Below are 16987 nucleotides of genomic sequence, written 5' to 3'. Positions count from 1 at the left end.
ATAGCTACATGAATAAACAGAATCATAAAAGAGATCAGAGGTTAGAATAGAGGTTAGAATGTGATTAGTTAAATGGAAAAAGTTTTTATTATATATATGTTAAATGAACACAGAGAAATGATAATGAGAGATTTATATGTACTTGTATTTTATTATAATTCTATTGTATTAGAATCGAATGGTATAATTGTTAGAATCAATGTTTGTATAATCTGTTAAAATAAAATCATTTCAAACTGGGAAAAGGGAAGTTTTATGATCTAAGAAAATGTAGGTAAAACCTGCATACCCTGGAGAGGTATCTCTCTTTAGGAGCAAACTTAGAAAAGTAGGAAAACAGGTTATTCTTGGAAACAAGAAAAGGCAGAAGTTAGTTTTATTGCAGCCGTTTGCATATGGGCAGAGGGACGTGAGCAAACAGCTTGCAGTGTTTGTGTAAAGAAGGAATCAGACACGTAGGATAGAGGTTGTCTTAATGTGACAAGGAGACAGAACTATCCAATGGGATTTTAAGGTTCATGCTTATAGTATATGGGTACGGGGATGAACTGTGACGTATGTATTCTTTGTATCTATAAAGACTAAGGTCTTTTGTATGGTGGGTGTCTCTCTCTTTCGAGAGCACCCAGAGGGGTCACCTTCTGTCAGAGATCTTATGTCACTTTCTATATTCTGTTCAGTAAAAAGTCCTGTTTTGTTTCTGATGTCAGATGTCTGATGCTTTTTTGGGGGTTTGTTTCTAACCTATCTTTTCTCAAAACAGCTGCGCAGGCCGGACTTGAGTTCTGGCCTCACACCTAATTATGGGGAGAGGCGACAGATTCTGATCAAAGCTGTGTAGCTAGGAAGAGCAGCTTTGGCTATGTTTCCTGTGCTCATAGAGAAAGAAAGGAGAAGCTGTGGGAAAATTTTGCATTTGGAGACTACAACTGGAACCCCTGCAAAGGCTGTCAGAAGACCCTTCCCAGTGTATTGTCTGAAAGATAAGGCCCCTCAGTATCCCATAGGGAGAGTGTTGGGACCTATCATCTATCTGAAGGGTCCCCGACCTTTCTGAGCCTGGAATTTTGCTACAGCACAGTGGGTGCAGACCCATAATTGCTGCCACAAAATAGCTGCTGCAGGAGGTGGAGCCAGCCACAAAATGGTTGCTTTAGTCACACAGAGGGCTGATGGCAGCTATTGCCAAAGCAACATGTTTAAAAATCCATACCAATCAGAAGCTTCCTTGAGAGTTTCGACCTGAGCAGGTGGGGCAGGGAATTAGAGCTGTCCAGCCAGTTCAAACTCTAGGTTTCTGTCATCCAGCATTCGGTTGCCAGCTGAGGTTTCCTCCAAAAAGCCTCCAAGCAGGGCCTGGTAGAAGAAAGCTTGGAAAGTTTGCAGCCTCAAAAGCTCCACCATGGCTGTGTAACGGCATCTACTTTGGAAGCAGTCCATGAGGAAATGTATCAGCGTAAGAGTTGGGAGTAGACTGCAAGTACGCAGGGGGTCTTTTCTTCCCACCCATGTGGTAGATGCCAGGCTGAGATTTAGCGAGGGACCAAGCACAGCTGGTATGTGGGGGGGATGTTCCCAAAGCCGCTCACTCTTGGGGCGATGTCAATGTCCTCTGGGTGCACCAGGGGCTTCAGCAAGAAGTTCTGCAGGGTCGTGGTGAAGTAGAGGAAGAGCTCCATGCGGGCCATGGCTTCCCCCAGGCAGACTCGCTTCCCTGGCAGAAAAAAAGGCAAGTGGTGTGAGTGGAGTTGGCAGCAAAATGGTGACAACAGAAGGGCCCCTGGTTTCCATCATGTTAGTGGGTTTCACTCTGCCTTCGGTTTCCTGCTGCCTCTGTGTTTTGTAACGTGTAGCAAATAGATCGCACCCAAGTGCTGGGTTGTTTTGTTATGTCTCCACCTGACCCTGAGTGCTACTGGTTCCTGCATTCTTGTTCTGTCCTGCTCAACGTGAGATTCCGGGGAAGGGGAGAAGGGGGTCACCCCGGTGGGCATAAAAAGGATGTTCTGGAAGGCAGTTTTAGAACTGGCTTCTTTTAGGGCCACTCTGCTGTCTGTCAATAAAGACCTTTGATTGAAATCACTGTGTTTGTTATTGGGGCAGATCCAGAGCTTGACAACAGCTCTACAACTGTGTTGCATCCAACCTTTCTCCATGTGTCTCTCAGGTAAAGACTGGGTTGGGTTCCATAGAACTGCTCCCCTAGTAGAGGTTCATTCCAGGAGGCTCCTGATGTAAATGACATAATGCATTAACGGAATGCTTCCTCTACTTCCAGAAAGTGCCTCAGCAGAATAATGCCAACCCATAATCTCCACTCCCACCTCCCAGAACTATCAGCTCACATCCTTTTGGAGCGCAGCGTGAGGAGCCCAAAGTGGAATCTGGTGACAGTGCCTCCAGAGCCACCAGGGTTGCATCTTTTCCAGCGGAGTGGCTGGCCACATCTCCCATGCACCCATGAAGTGGCCTCTTCAAGATGGCCAGCAGAGGACGTGCCCCATCTGTGTCTGGAGCAATGCTGTGCTTCTGGGAGCTGACTGAAGGTTTTTTTCCACACAATTAATTTAAAACATTTTGAGGTGGGAAGTAAAACATTTCCTCCATGAAGTTCTGCATTATTTTTACCCCAAACATTTTATTTCCAGTCTCAAGACATTTTAAACAAATCCCTTTTTAAAACTATTCTCTGGCTGAAACATTCTGAAAATATCTTCAGTTGCTGTGCGATCTATTTACTACTTTTCCCACACTTCTCTGCTTCCTTGGTGCCATTTTCTGAGCTCACTCAGTTCCTCCTTGCCTGATTATTTGCAGCATTTCCCTGTTTATTCTTTTTTTTATGAGGGGCCAATCTTTGAAGCATCGAGTATATGAGGAGTAGAGAATCGCAGCTCAAGGCTGTAAAGCACTGAAGTAGCAATTAACTCAGAACTTTTTTGAAAAGGAAAAATCGCGTTGTCAGGGTGGCCAGGAATCATTTCCAGGGGCTGAGTGTCAACAGAAGGTGTGTGGGCGTGGGGTGTGTGTGTGTGAAATGTTTTACAAATGTTTTAGGTGATTTGTGCAGAAAGGATCAAGGATTCAATAAGATTTGGCCTGCAGGGGGAATGCTGCTGGTCTCGAGGGTGTGCCTTCGCTTGGGCCACTTGTCTGGAGTGTGGAAGCTGCTTTGCGGCTGCTAGACTGCTACCTTCGGATGGCTTCATGTCTTGGGCTGCTGGACAAACTTGCTCAATCCTAAGTATGCTTCTGTTTACTCCTGACTTCAGCCTGACCTGACATTGTTTCTGTCACATACTGAAGCTCTCCCCTCGACTTTTGATCCTCTTCCCCCAACAAAGCTCAAGCTTTGACTTTTTTGTTCTACTTGAGTAGCCCTAACACCATGGCTTCGTGCTTCCTCTAGTGCAGGATGGAGGTTAAGAGCAGGTGAACTCTAATCTGGAGAACCGGGTTTGATTCCCCACATCTCACTCCTCCACCAGCATTCAGCATACCCCATCTGTTGAATCAGATTTGTTTCCCCACATCTACATTCCTGCTGGGTGACCTTGGCTTGTCACAGTTCTCTCTGAACACTCCCAGCCCCACCTGCCTCACAAGATGTCTGCTGGGGAGAAGGGAAGGAAAAGGAGTTTGTTAACTGCTCTGAGGCCCCTTCTGCACATGCAGAACAACACACTTTCAATCCACTTTGCAGCTGTGCAGAATAACAAAATCAACTTGCAAACAATTGTGAAAGTGGATTGAAAGTGTATTATTCTGCATGTGCAGAAGGGGCCTGAGAGTTACGGTTGAGAAAAGCAGGGTATAAATCCCAACCTTCTTCTAACATCTTCAGGTTGTCTGTATGGAGACAGTCCCATTTTGCATATAGGTCTGGTTGCAATGGAGTGATTGACCAAATGTCTCCTGGTCAGCTTTAATGATTGGGAAGAGATGTGACCCTGGGCCTCTTCAGGTCACCAGCATTCAGCATACCCCATTTGCAGACTGCATTCTAAGTGAAAGTTCAGGTGGAGGGAGGACAAGTCTTATTCAGCAAACACGTTCAGACTTCTGGCCTCGTCCATGAGGAATCACTCTTCCAGAACTTGGATACCAAGTGGTTAGGAGCAGAAGAGAGAAGTCCTACCTGAGGAGAATGGCACAAAAGCGTCGTTCTTCTTAAAGCGACCTTGTTCATCCAGGAAGTGCTCAGGGTGGAATTTCTCAGAGTGGCTGAAGTATTTGGGGTCATGTAAGACTGACCCCAGCAGGGGAAAGACATCTGTACCCTGGAAAACATGGGCAGAGATCATAACATAAGAAGAGCCCTGCTAGATCAGACCCAAGTCTAGGAGGCCCCAAAGCAGGGAGAAGATCTGGACAGGAAGAGCTACAGGCATGAATGTAGCATTTCATCCATGTGGCTTCATCCATTACCCATTGTCCAATTTAGGGTTCCCAGCCCCCCCCCCCAAAAAAAATTCTCAGAAGGCGAAGGGGGTGCCATTGCAAAAAAGGCTGTCATTCAAGGGCCTTATCCTCCCCGCACCCCCAGGGGCGATGAAATGAAACAATCTGGCAGACACATGGAGAGCTTCTGTTTTTGAAGGGGCCAAGAAAACATTTAGGTAATAGTGCAGCTGCCTGAGCTCATAAAAATTTGTTTAATTGGAGAAAATTGATTGGTGGCCTTAGCAACCACCCGCATGGGGTATCCATCTCTGACATGTAGATCAAGTTGAAGCCAATACTGTGGATGTGCCAATGTGCGCATCGGCATTCTGGTTGTGGCCGGTGCTGGGAAGCTTGGGTGAGTTTTCCCGGGCGAGACCGGTATGGGGGGTTGATTTTGCTCTTCCTTGTTCTCTTCTTTTATCTCTTCTGGTTCTTCTTCTAGGGAGGGTTCCTCTTCCAATGTTTCACCTTCCGTTTCTGCTGTCATTGCAGCAAAGTGATTTCCAGCTAATGCAGACCTCCCCAATGAAGCCCAGTTAGGCATCCCAGAAGCTGCCTCTACATAAGATCCCCAGTGTGCAGGGGTGCCTGGCAGGACCCCAGAATTACAGCTGATTTCCAGACTACAGAGTTCAGTTCCCCTGGAGCAAATAGCTGCTTAAAAAGGTGGACTCCCACTGAGCTTCCTCCGCATTCTCCCTACAAATCTCCAGGAATCTCCCATCATGATGTTGGCAACCTTAGGCTACTGCCTGCCCTGAACTTCACAAAGGTAGTTGGAGCTTGGCTCCCTTCACTTCCCCCCCACTCCAGTGATGTATCTGCCAGAAGGAGGGGGGTCAATTGACCCCAGGCACAAACGTGGGGGGCACAAAATCGCCCCCACACCTCTCCTGTGGAGAGGCGTCCCTGCCTGGCGCTCCCCTCTCTGCCAGCCAGGACCGCTGCTGCCCCCCTCTGCCAGCTGAAGGAGCAGCCCGGCAGGGCCAGGCTGAGGGGTGCCCAGTGGGCCCATGGCAGGCTCCTGGCCCGGATGCTCCTTTAGCCGGTGGAGGAGGGCAGTGGCGGTCCCGGGTGCTTGCCCTTGCTCAGACCCGCCAGACCCGGCCCCGCCAGGCTGCCCAGGCCCGACACTGCCCTCCTCCGCTGGCTGAAGGAGCATCCGGGCCAGGAGCCTGCTGCGGGCCTGCCGGGTGCCGGCTGAGGTAAGGGGGCAGGGGGAGTGGGGTTGGGGGTACCGGGCGTCACTTTCTCTGGGTACGCCTCTGCCCCATTCCATCCCACTGCTGCCTGCTTCCATTAGCAGCACAACCAACATTTCTATTTTTGACACTCCTCAAACACAACTGGATCAAAGGGGGGAGAAGTTCAAGGGAGAAAGAGGGGCAAAGACAGCAGAAAGAAGGAATGTGCCAAGTGGAAGGGTGAAGGAGGACAAAGAGAAGAGGCAGCCTTGCCCGAGGGTAGGGATAAGGATAAGGAGGGAGTCTAGTGGTGAAGCAACAGCAGGGGGCTAGGAAACCCGCTGGAAGTTTCCCGGGCACCTGCAGCACCACCCTACGGATGTCTGTCCTTTGTTCATTTGGAAAATGTATCTGCTGCCTCTCTAAAGTCCTGCTTGAGCCAGCTGACCACTCAAACAATAAAACAAAACCATTAAAAACAGGCTAGGGTATAAAAACAGCATAAAACAATTTCAGCCTGAAATGAAATAGATGCAACGAGGCCTGAGGCCAGAGCAAACGACAGAATGGTTGGAAAAGATTAAACCCCCTTTGTTCGTTTGTTTTAAAGACGGATAAAAAGGAATGTTTTCACGGGTCTCCAGTCTTTGCCAGCTGGCGGGCACCTCTGGCCTTCTGAGAGTGTGGCGGGTGCAGCTCACCTTCTGTCCTCCCTGTGAAGGCCCTTCTGGAGGCCAGCGTTCCACAGCAGCATCTTAAAAAGCCTGCACAGCCAATCAGCTCCGCCGGGGCCCACGGGGCCCACCTGACCCTGCTCACTTTCTAAAAAGACTTGTCAGGAACAGAGGTGTAGCTAGGCCAGGGCGCGCCCGGTGCACACTCTGGCTTTTTCGCCCCCCCCCCCACAGCCCCCCATTTACTGTTAGGAAAGGAGCAGGCCGAAGAAGCATTGCCTGGGCCTGGTAGAAACTACATTTCCCAGGAGCCCCTCGGAAATGTAGTTCCCACCAGGCCCAGGCAATGCAGGCAGGCAAGACTTCTTCTCTGCGATGTTCCATTCCTAAAAGTAAGTGGGGGGTGCGCCGCAGGGGGGCGGGGGGCCGCGGGGGGGATTTTTCTGCCCCCCACATGACCAGAATCGGTGTGCCCAGTGCGTTGCGCACCCCCCCGTCCCCTGGTGGCTTTGCCACTGGTCAAGAACCAGGAAATGTAGGCACCAAAGCATACAACGACATCACATGGGGGGAGGGGTTCCTGAATGCCCCTGACTCTTTTCCTGCTTCTTTCATCTTCCAAACTGTTCTTGCCTCTGAAATGCCAGCTCCACAGACCCCTCACCTCGGGGAGGAGGTACCCCCGGAACTGAGTATCCCGGATCACAGTGTGTGGCAATCCCATGGGGACAATGTCTGTCAGCCTTTGGATCTCATGGATGACGGCATCTGTGTAGGGCATTTGTATCCTGTCCTCAGTGGCCGGCATGCGATTGTGTCCAATGACCTGGTCAATCTCCTGAAGGACTTTCTCTGCCAGAACAACAAGGAAAAAAACTCTCAGGAAAGCAACTTAGATTCCACATATCAGTGACTCATCATGGCATGGAAGGTGGGAAGAGGCATAAAAATGAAGGAAACCAGTGAGTGAATCATGTCTTCTGAAAGGTGGGTTCCTGCTTCACATGTAGAAGACCCCAAGTTCAGCCCCTGGCATCTTCCATTAATGGAACAGGGAGTAAAAGATGTGAATGACCGCTGCCAGGACAAGCAGAGGCTCCCAGACGTCTAGTTTCATGTACAGCAGATGTCCATATTCCAAGGAGATTAAGCTAAACTTGGCACATGGGTGCCTTCCCACATGACTGTGGAGCTCACATATGAATGGGAGTCTTTACTATCAGGCAGGCAGATCAAGCAGTATATTTGCTGCCATTTGGAGCAGACACCACAGGTGAGCGTAAGCTGGAAGAAAAGGAACCCCTTCCCAAAGGTAGCTCTTCCATTTCCACACACACATTTTGGAATATGGAAGTGCCTTTTTTGTTGCTCTTGGCTTGATGCATAGAGGAACCCCTGAAGTCACAGGAAAGGAAGAGGGTGGCACGTGCCCATCTAATGAAACTCCCCTCTAAGGTAGGACACCAGTCATGGGGTTAGAAGCAGCCCTCTCTGGTCAGCATTTGGCTTGAGAAAATGATATTGTGCATCCAGTTCTCACTTGCTTTTAATTCTCCTCCTCATTAGTGCCTTCCTACCTTCCACATCTGGGTGCTTCATCAGAAAAAGAAATCCATATCTCAGGGTGGAGCTGACGGTCTCTGTCCCAGCAAAGAATAAATTGAGAGTGGTAAGGATCAAATTCTTCAAATTGAATTCACTGGAAGGGTTTTCTTTTTCCTTTGGAGGCGTCAAAAGAAAGAGTTGTCATAAATTACTATGCAGGGGTGGGAGGGGTCTCATCATAACTAAAGAAAAGGTGACTAAACTTTGCATGGGAGCCCAACTTTCAGCTTAACACCAGAACATTAATTCATAAATGAAAGTTATAAAAACCTCTGCCCTATCAAGGACAATATGGATATTCAACTTTCATTTCACTGTTCACAACACTTATGAGAAGGAGCGAGAGACAGCTCTGAACTGCCTTGGACTCCAAAAAGAATGTTCTAGTGTAGCCACTCAGCAGTGCCTTGCGATGCATGGTGTTCATGCTCACATTTGCCCGTTTTACAGATGTGAATCTGACTCTGAGAAGGAGTGGGTCCTCTGGCTGGCTCTGAAGCAACAGGCACAATTTTAAAAGAAATAACCCCAAACTCTAACCCAGGAATCCCCAGTTCTTTTGGGCGCCTTTGGAATCACAGGAGGGATGTTGCAGGAGGTGGCCCCACTTCCAAATGTCAGGGAGTTACATTGTTCATCACTGTCATGGTAAGTCTTCAATATTTCAGGCAGATGCTCTGTTTAAAAGGATGGCTTTTAATCTGCACAGCCAATCGGAAGTCCTGCTGGCCCAAAGCCCTGCCTAGCCTCACTCACTTTCTTAAAGCCAGAAAATATGTTGGTGGGCATCTTGATGGGGACCTTTGCTCTAGCCTTTCTCATGATCATTAAAGTTACCATTTTCTGTGCTGATTTCAGCTTCTTTTAGGGAAAGGGTGGTTAGAAGCATGCACAGAAATCCCAGTGCAGCCATGCTAAAGAAGCATACCCACAAATAATTCCTGCTCCCCCTCCCTTCCCCAGATCTCTTAGGACACAGGAAATTAGGGTTCTTCTTGGCCACTCTGTTGGTGCCAATAAATCCACTTTAATACCTTCTCCATCTGGATGAGAAAGCAGTCTATGAAGTCCCGAGGGTTGTTAGGATCAAGTGTTGCTTGGTTGGTTTTGACTTTCTGGCCAATGAATTCCTTCAGATCCTCAATGAGGTAGTAGATGCGGTTGTGTCTCCCAGGCAAGTACTGCATGATGCTAGAATACATATCATAGAGCTGAAGAAAGAGTGGACATTATGAGTTGTGATTCTTACCTGATCCACACAATAAACACCTTGGTGATTGTCTGTGTATTATTTCCTATCCCATTAAAATTAGACTTGAATGTTTGGGCTCCAAGTAACCATCTTCTCCCCAAAACTCCTCTGAGTAACCAGATGGAACCAAAGTGCCTGGAGAACTGATCTCTGTGGTTGGTTCTTCTCTATCATGGAATTCCTTTTCCTGTATACACGTTTTCCAACTTGTCTCTGGGAAGCTGGGGGTTCCTCAGGGAGTTTTAGAAGCTCTTGAAAAGGGAAAGTCAGAATTGATGAACTGATGAGAGAGACTGGTTCTGGTGGGTTTTCTGGGCTGTGTGGCCGTGGTCTGGTGGATTTTGTTCCTAACGTTTCATCTGCATCATGTTTTCCGAGGGTTGCTGCACGCAATTCCCAGCGTGTGGCATCCCTGGTGCGCGCCCGGGCGTCCCCACGACCCCGCGCTCTGCGCAGGGTCATCAAAAGGCGCCCTTTGAAAGAGCGCCAGGAATGCCTCGCGCTGAGGGGCGCGACAGCAGCAGCGTCGGGGCAGCTGCACTGTCGCCGCCCCTCTCAGTGGGGAGTGCCGAGGGACCCCGTGCTACTTTCCTCGAGTAGCGCGGGGCTTAAGGTAAGTGGGGAAAGGGCCTGTGGCTGGCATCTTCAGAGGTGTATCACAGAGAAAAGTCTGTTTCACACTGTGTCTAAGTGAGAAGGGAAAGTTTAGTGTGGTATATTGTCCACGTCCCAGTGTGGGGAACCAATCATTAAGTGATTCAGACCCTTAATACGGGTCTGAATGCTGCGTTTTGTGGTTCCTAAGGAACACGAAAGACACTGTCGGCTTAACCATCCTGAAAAATCTGCAGTTGCAAAACATGTGTTAAACAAAACTGGACATAATATTTTATTTGAGAACACCGAAATTCTGGACAATTCAGAAGCTTACTATGTCAGACTGCACAGGGAGGCCATTGAAATTCACAAACACCAGGACAACTTCAATAAGAAAGAAGAGACGTTAAAAATTAGCAAAGCCTGGCTCCCAGTACTTAAAAAATGGACTGATAACCCCACTTGCAACACAATGCACTCAACCACACCTTTGCATAGCAAGTTGCACCCAAACACTTAATGATTGGTTCCCCACACTGGGACATGGACAAGACTTTCCCTTCTCAGACACAGTGTGAAACAGACTTTTCTCTGTGATACACCTCTGACGATGCCAGCCACAGATGCAGGCGAAACGTTAGGAACAAAATCCACCAGACCACGGCCACACAGCCCGGAAAACCCACCAGAACCAGTTGAATCCGGCTGTGAAAGCCTTCGACAATACATTGATGAGTTTGCACATGGCCACTAGTCTTCTCCCTTTGATTAGGTGCCCTCTCAAATTACATGAGGCAAAACATGTCCCAGCAAGTCTGGGGCAGGCCCTAGATTAGGGTTGGCAACTTCCAGGTGGTGGCTGGAGATCTCTCACTATTACAATTGATCTCCAGATGACATTTTCTCCAGGGGAAAATAAAGACCAATGATTAGCAACCACATCTCAGTGGCAGTGTCACTCCCTTCTTCTCCAGTCTGTATTAAAGTCTGTCTACTTGAGTCTTTCTTCAGTCCCTGTGGGAACATCGAAGTATAAACCGAGTAACTCATAGGGTGAACACAGCTCAGGTTTTGGAAATCCCTGCAGATTTGGGGGTGGAGCCTAAGTAGGTTTGGGTTTAGTGATCTCACCTCACTGGGCAATAGTGTCCCGGAGTCCATCCCCCAAACCTGCCATTTCCTCCAGGGGGACTGAAATGTGTTGTCTGAAGATCAGCTGTCATTCTGGAAAATCTCCAGACACTACCTGGAGGCTGTCAATCCGACTGCAGCATGCCTGTTTCCAAGTGCTAGAAGGAAAGGCTTTTCAAGCCCTGCTCATTACCTGAGCCCAAGGGGTACTCATCTCAATGAAGGATTCGTTGATCATGTGCAGGAGGGAGAGGAAAGTCTTGTCTTCATAGTCAAAGCGGCTGCCAAAGACAACGGAGCTGATGACGTTGGAAACTGTGCGGCTTAGGAAGAAGGTGGGGTCAAAGGGCAAACCTGAGGAAAACAAAGAATGTGCCAGCTTGTGGCCGTGGCCTCTTCCCACTCCCCTCTCCAGCACTAGGTGATGCTGCTGTCAACACCAACCTTGGGTTTTCCTGAATTCTTCCATCAAGTACTGGGCCTCTTCCTGGATCCGCTCCTCAATGGACCTTTTCCCCATCCCAAAATTTCTCAATACAGTGAGAGAAAAGCGACGGAGCTGCTTCCATCGTTCCCCATTGGCGAAGGCAACTCCTGGAAATGAAGTAATTCAGGTCAGCTTCAAGACCTTCTCCCTCAACATCCACAGTGGTTGTCCCAGGTGGAAATTCAAGAATTGTGCAATTAAGAAAAAAAGGACCCTTAACAGACTGCCTCTCATTCTCCAGTATAAACCTATTTACTCAGTTTATACTTCGATGTTCCCACAGGGACTGAAGAAAGACTCAAGTAGACAGACTGCAAGTTCCCCCATGTTTCACTAGGATTCCTCACCCCCAGCACCAAACCAATCAAGTCCACTCACCAAAGCCATTGAAGTTCCGGTCAATGCTGGCCAGCTCTCCTCTCCCACTGAAGTCATCAGCTTGATCCACCAGGGCTTCCTTAACTGCCTCATGCCCACACAAAACCACAACCCGCCGAGGCCCCAGGTACACGGTGAAGACTGGGCCATATTTGTCCCTGAGCTGTAGGAAATATCAAAGTGGAGGATTTTGTGGAACGGGCAACGCTTTGATGGGGGAACATGCCAAGCTGCCCGATATTCAAGTCAGACCAATGAACAACATATCTCAATATTGCCCACTCTGAGTAGCTCTCCAAGTTCTCTGGGTAAAAAAGGTATTTCCCAACATCTCCTTCAATCGTGGCTGCCAGGGATTGAACATGGAACTGTGGGGCCAGGACCGCATTTCTGGTCCTACCGTTTTGGTGACCACGAAGGGACTAGCGAAAAGACTCTTTTTGTGAACTGAAGGTACTCTTGTGAACTGTAAGTGGCAATAAATTGGGACCATTACAAGGGCTGAGTGTGAAGGTAAAGCAATTTTTAGCGCGCACATGGGCCTTTTTGCCTGTGAAGGATTGCTTCATCACCACCTCACAGCCTATGGAAAGACCAGGTAAACTTTCTAGTAAAAGGTAAACTTTGCAAGGGTGGAGTATGGTTGGGTTACAGGTAAAAGGTTTTGGGAGGAAAGCCCAAAATCTAGGAAGTTAGCTGGACTAACTGTAGAAATCCTGGGTGGCCAGAGGTGCAGACCGCAGGAAGAAAAATCTTTTCCAAGGACGCTTGAGAAAAGTAAGTGGTCACAGAGGACCATGGGTAACCAACCAGTGAAGCCAGAGGGGCTTACTCCATTGCAATGTGTATTGAAATACAGGAAAGACTTGGGATTTTCTTCTTTGAAAAAGAAAACACTTTCTAAACTGTGTAAAAAAACTTGGCCGCTTTACGTTCTGGAAGGGGGGATTCATTGGCCTTCTGAAGGGTCTTTTGATTGCAATGTAATTCTTAAAATGAATGCTTTTTGTCGACAGGCATATAAGTATGATGAACAAAATTATCTGGCGTGTTTTTATGCATTGATAAATAACCCTGCCTATGTGGAAAAATGTGTGATATCTAAAAGTGATAAAAGCAGCATTGTAACTCAGAATTTGACCTCATGTGCTCCAGAGCGGGGAAAGATTGAGGAACAGGTTAGGAAAGGGAAAGGGTATCCAGATCCCCATGTCATCCCAAACATTTCTCCTTCTTTGCCTAAGTCTGACTCTGTGATAGTGACATCAGCGATTTCTGCGTCTGTGGCAACTGAGATGGATGAGGAACTGAAAGCTCCAACAGCTTTGAGTGGAGAGCCTGAATTGCCTTGGAAGAAGGTAACAAAAGCAAATCTAGCTAAAGTGTTGCCTGAAGAAGGAATCTGGGAAAATGAATGTCAGGAAGACATAAGTGAAGTGAGTTGTATCAAGCCATGCAGAAGTGATACCTCTATGTTAAACCCTGACTGTGATATCTTTCCAGATAGCAGCAGCTTTGAGGAAAAGAGTGTAAGAAAGGCTGGCTATGCTGTTGTGACTTTGTCTAAAACTGTTGTGCTAACTGTTGAAGCAAGTGCCCTGTCAGCAGAGATTTCAGCTCAAAAAGCGGAGCGGAAGGCTTTAAGCAGAGCATTGGAATCGGCTGAAGGTCAAAGGGTAAAAGGTTTCACAGAAAGCAAATATGTTTTTCCTATGATGTTGCCTGTGCAAGGACACATGTGGAACAACAGTGCTGTGATGTACAGCAATCCTGTTAAGCGAGGGAAGAAGATTCTTCTCCTCCTGCAAGCGGAATGGAAGCCCAAAGGAGAGATCCAGTGCAAAGTGCACCAGAAAGGTACTTCACCAGAGGTAAGAAGAGATTTCTTGACAGATTCTGCAGAGGAAGCAGCAGCAAGTGTCTTACCTAACGTGACTACCAATTGCTGTGGAACAGAGACTTTAGAGAAAAGTCCTGGAATCCAGCAAGTGGAATGGACTGAGAAGCAGCAGAAGAGACTTGAGAGCAAAATTTGCCAGGAGGCAAATCTGAAAAGAACAGAAGTTCTTCTGACAGCTTCGTCATGTAGCAAACTTCTCAAGAAATCTGGGTTTAGTCCTTTTGAACTGACCAGTGCAGGTCTAGAGTTCGTGAGGAAAAATTCAGATTCTGAGAGTAGGGATGTGTTATTGCTGTGTTGTGCTTTGTTGTTCTCTCTTTCAGATGTGTGCAGGAAAAATCTACCTTAAGCAGTGGACATCAGAACCACTCCAGCAAAAGTGGATGGCTCCAGGTTTTGCTAACTATGACTGCAGCTTTAAACTGGAAAAGGTGAAGAATTGGATTCATCTCTCCAGATGCAAGGTTGTCTGTGTGTCAGCAGCAGCAACTGAAGAGTGACAGCGTAAGAAGATCAAAGTAACAGAGACTATCTCTGTGAAACCACTGAGAGAAGTGTGTTTCTTGTTAAAACAGCACTCTGATTTTGGTTTGCTAGATTCCAAGTGTGTTGCAAAAATTGTGACAATTTATTGTTCAAATCATTCTCTGTTGTGGGATTTTGAGAGATTTTAGTACCACATTCTGTGAAGCTAAATTATGAATTAAGCATGTTCAAACTTTGTTTGACCAATGTGGAAATGATTCAGTATTGCATTATAAACAACTACAATCTGTAGTAGAACAGTTTTTGTGCAAGGATGGATTAATGATACACATTTGAGTGTAAGTGCTAGGAATAGCACCCAGAAAACTCCTACATAGTTATGGCCCTTACATAGCTACTAATGTTAATAGGATTAGAAGGTTTAACAGTTAACAAGTAACATGGGCTATAAGTGGATAAGTTTTGGAAAAGGGGAAAGTATAATCAAAGCCATTACACAAACTCAAAGGTTTCAGGGGAATTTCACTATTGGACAAGTGTTATATTCTAAAATATGACAAAACTTGCTTGGCTAAAGGAAGTTTTTGTAATAGGATGATTACTGATTCGTGTGGAAATCATAAATTGTTGTGTGACCTCTGTAATTCTGTATCTATAAAAAATAAGGTTCTTCCTCTACTGGGTGTGCCTCTTTCGAGAGCCACCCGGGAGGGGGCAACCTCCTGTAACGTTCTAAATTCTGCTAAGTAAAGACTGTCTGTTTGTTTCTAATGTCAGATGTCTTTTGCTTTTATTTCTAACTTTAAGTTTTTCTTAAACTAATTCAGCTGTGTAGGACCAGTAACGCGGTCCTGGCCCCACAGAACCTTGTGCATGCAAAGGAAAGAGCCGTGCCCTTCCCAAAGCTTCAAATTGCCTGGCCGTGTTTGGATAACTTTCAACATTGCAATTCTTTAATACTAAGACCTCCTTTCCCACTGGAGCTTTGACTTCCTGCCAGCTACACTTCCAGATCCCATTCCTCCTAAACTTGCTATGCCCATGAGGACCCAACTTACCGCCATGAAGGACTTGAAGGTCTTCTCTGTGCTCACTTGCAACAAATTGCCAATGAAGGGGAGGGGGGTTGGCCCTGGGGGCAGCTTCCCCTCTTTAAGCATTCTTTTCCATGCTGTGAGGAGGACCAAACATGAGAGGCAAATGCCCAGGAAGGCGGTCAGCGCCCCTCCAAGCTCCATGTTGGACAGGTTCCGAAATTAGCTGGATGTGCCAGCTGAGCCATTATATGCAGCCCGCCCTGTAAGTGAAACCAGCCGGTCCTCCTTGAGGTTGTCCGTACCAGGAAAATAGGATTGGATTTCAAGGTGGTTTTTTGCGGGTGGTGCCCACCTTGAGAAAAGGTTTGGAGGGCATTCCTTTTGGATATGCTGTCCTTGTAGAGGGATTTGTGTCGTGGGGGCAAAGCTGTTATATAAAGAAAGTATCAGTTCAGAATCTTTATCTTATGGATAAATAATATTCCCCCCCCCCCTTCCAGGCCTTTATACCAGCCCTACTACATTGTGCTCTTTCGTTAGGATTTTTTTGGGTTAAATTGAAATGTTAACTGTTCAAATATTTTGCAATCAGCGTACTGATTTACTGAATATAGTGCTATTGTGCTTGTAATGTGCCTTCAGTCTCAGTGAGAAAGATGGATTACAAATGAAAATATTTTCTAAAAAACCAGTTCTACTCTTCTGCCCATGGTTGGAAGCATGTGGAGTCTTCCTCACCTGAACCATTTTGTGGTTGTGCCCACACTCTGAGCTAAAATGCCAAATGTGTGCACAGATTCACAAAAGTTGGGGACCCCTGCTGTTACCACATCCACCCATACCCTCAAGCCTCAGGCCCCTTCCGCACATGCAGAATAATGCACTTTCAATCCACTTTCACAATTGTATGCAAGTGGATTTTGCTATTTTGCACAGTAACATCCAGCTGCAAAGTGCATTGAAAGTGGATTAAAAGTGCATTATTCTGCATGTGCGGAAGGGTTTCCTTCTTTCTAGGGTTGTCATGTCCCTCCTGGCAATCAGTGGAAAATCATTGGAAAGGGGGCACACTGTGGGCAGCAATTGGCATGATGATGTCATTTTTAGGATAATGCAGAAGTCCTAGCTTGGCATGAGGGTAAGCTCATTTGCCCTCAAAACCATGGTTTCCATAGAGTTTTAGCAGACCTGTTTTTGCCCGCCAATCAAGTTGGCAGGCAGTGGCAGGAATTGGTGAAAGACTGCCCAGATTTTGCTTCATTTCACCATTGCACTTCTTCTGGCCATAAAAAAATGAGAAACAACCACATGTAAACGTCAAAATTGATGTCCAGATAAATGACCACAGAGACCCCCTCTGTGACCCAGGCAGGGGTTCAACAGCGCAGGCCTTTGTCTAGTGAAGCCTGTTCAGTCAGGCTGACAGGTTGGTGGAGGGGGTTAGCTTAGCACATGCAGTTATATAAAAGGAGATTGAATTTTCTTTTGGCACAGGTGACGTTATGTAAGTGTGTGCTGCACAACAAATCTTCCCCACATGCCTTTTGTGATTTTCACCTTTGCTCTTAAATATGTTTACCCAGTAATCACTCAGTCCTTTGTGAAAGTTGGGTGGGGAGAAAGTCAAGTGATTACACATCAGCTCAAAAGTCCTGATTGCCCAAGATTTGTCTGGCCAGGAAAAGACTTTGGAGGGCTCCACCAGGCTTAGCAACATGGACACAAATTAACAGATTCCCTCAAGACTGTCTGTGGGCCTTGAACAAGCCTTGTATGTCTTGCCTCTTCTTCTGTAAGCACCATTGTTTGA

The 16987-nt window shown here is 47.0% G+C and overlaps 1 protein-coding gene across 1 annotated transcript; it reads right to left on the bottom strand.

The window, feature by feature from the left end:
• Window positions 1-673: 673 nt before the first annotated feature.
• LOC125434977 (cytochrome P450 2G1-like) lies at window positions 674-15380 on the bottom strand. The gene is made up of 9 exons (XM_048500889.1): window positions 15199-15380; window positions 11755-11917; window positions 11334-11483; window positions 11083-11243; window positions 8944-9120; window positions 7882-8023; window positions 6969-7156; window positions 4139-4280; window positions 674-1714 (listed from the first exon to the last, which is right to left on the bottom strand). Exons 1-9 carry the CDS (start codon window positions 15376-15378, stop codon window positions 1533-1535), a joined length of 1485 nt encoding a protein of 494 aa, XP_048356846.1. The 5' UTR covers window positions 15379-15380; the 3' UTR covers window positions 674-1532.
• Between the last annotated feature and the right edge of the window lie 1607 nt (window positions 15381-16987).

This window comes from Sphaerodactylus townsendi, linkage group LG06, assembly GCF_021028975.2.
Source record: "Sphaerodactylus townsendi isolate TG3544 linkage group LG06, MPM_Stown_v2.3, whole genome shotgun sequence".
Lineage (NCBI taxonomy): Eukaryota > Metazoa > Chordata > Lepidosauria > Squamata > Sphaerodactylidae > Sphaerodactylus > Sphaerodactylus townsendi.
The sequence above is the reverse complement of the archived record's forward strand: the minus strand, read 5'-3'. Positions and strand labels throughout refer to the sequence as shown.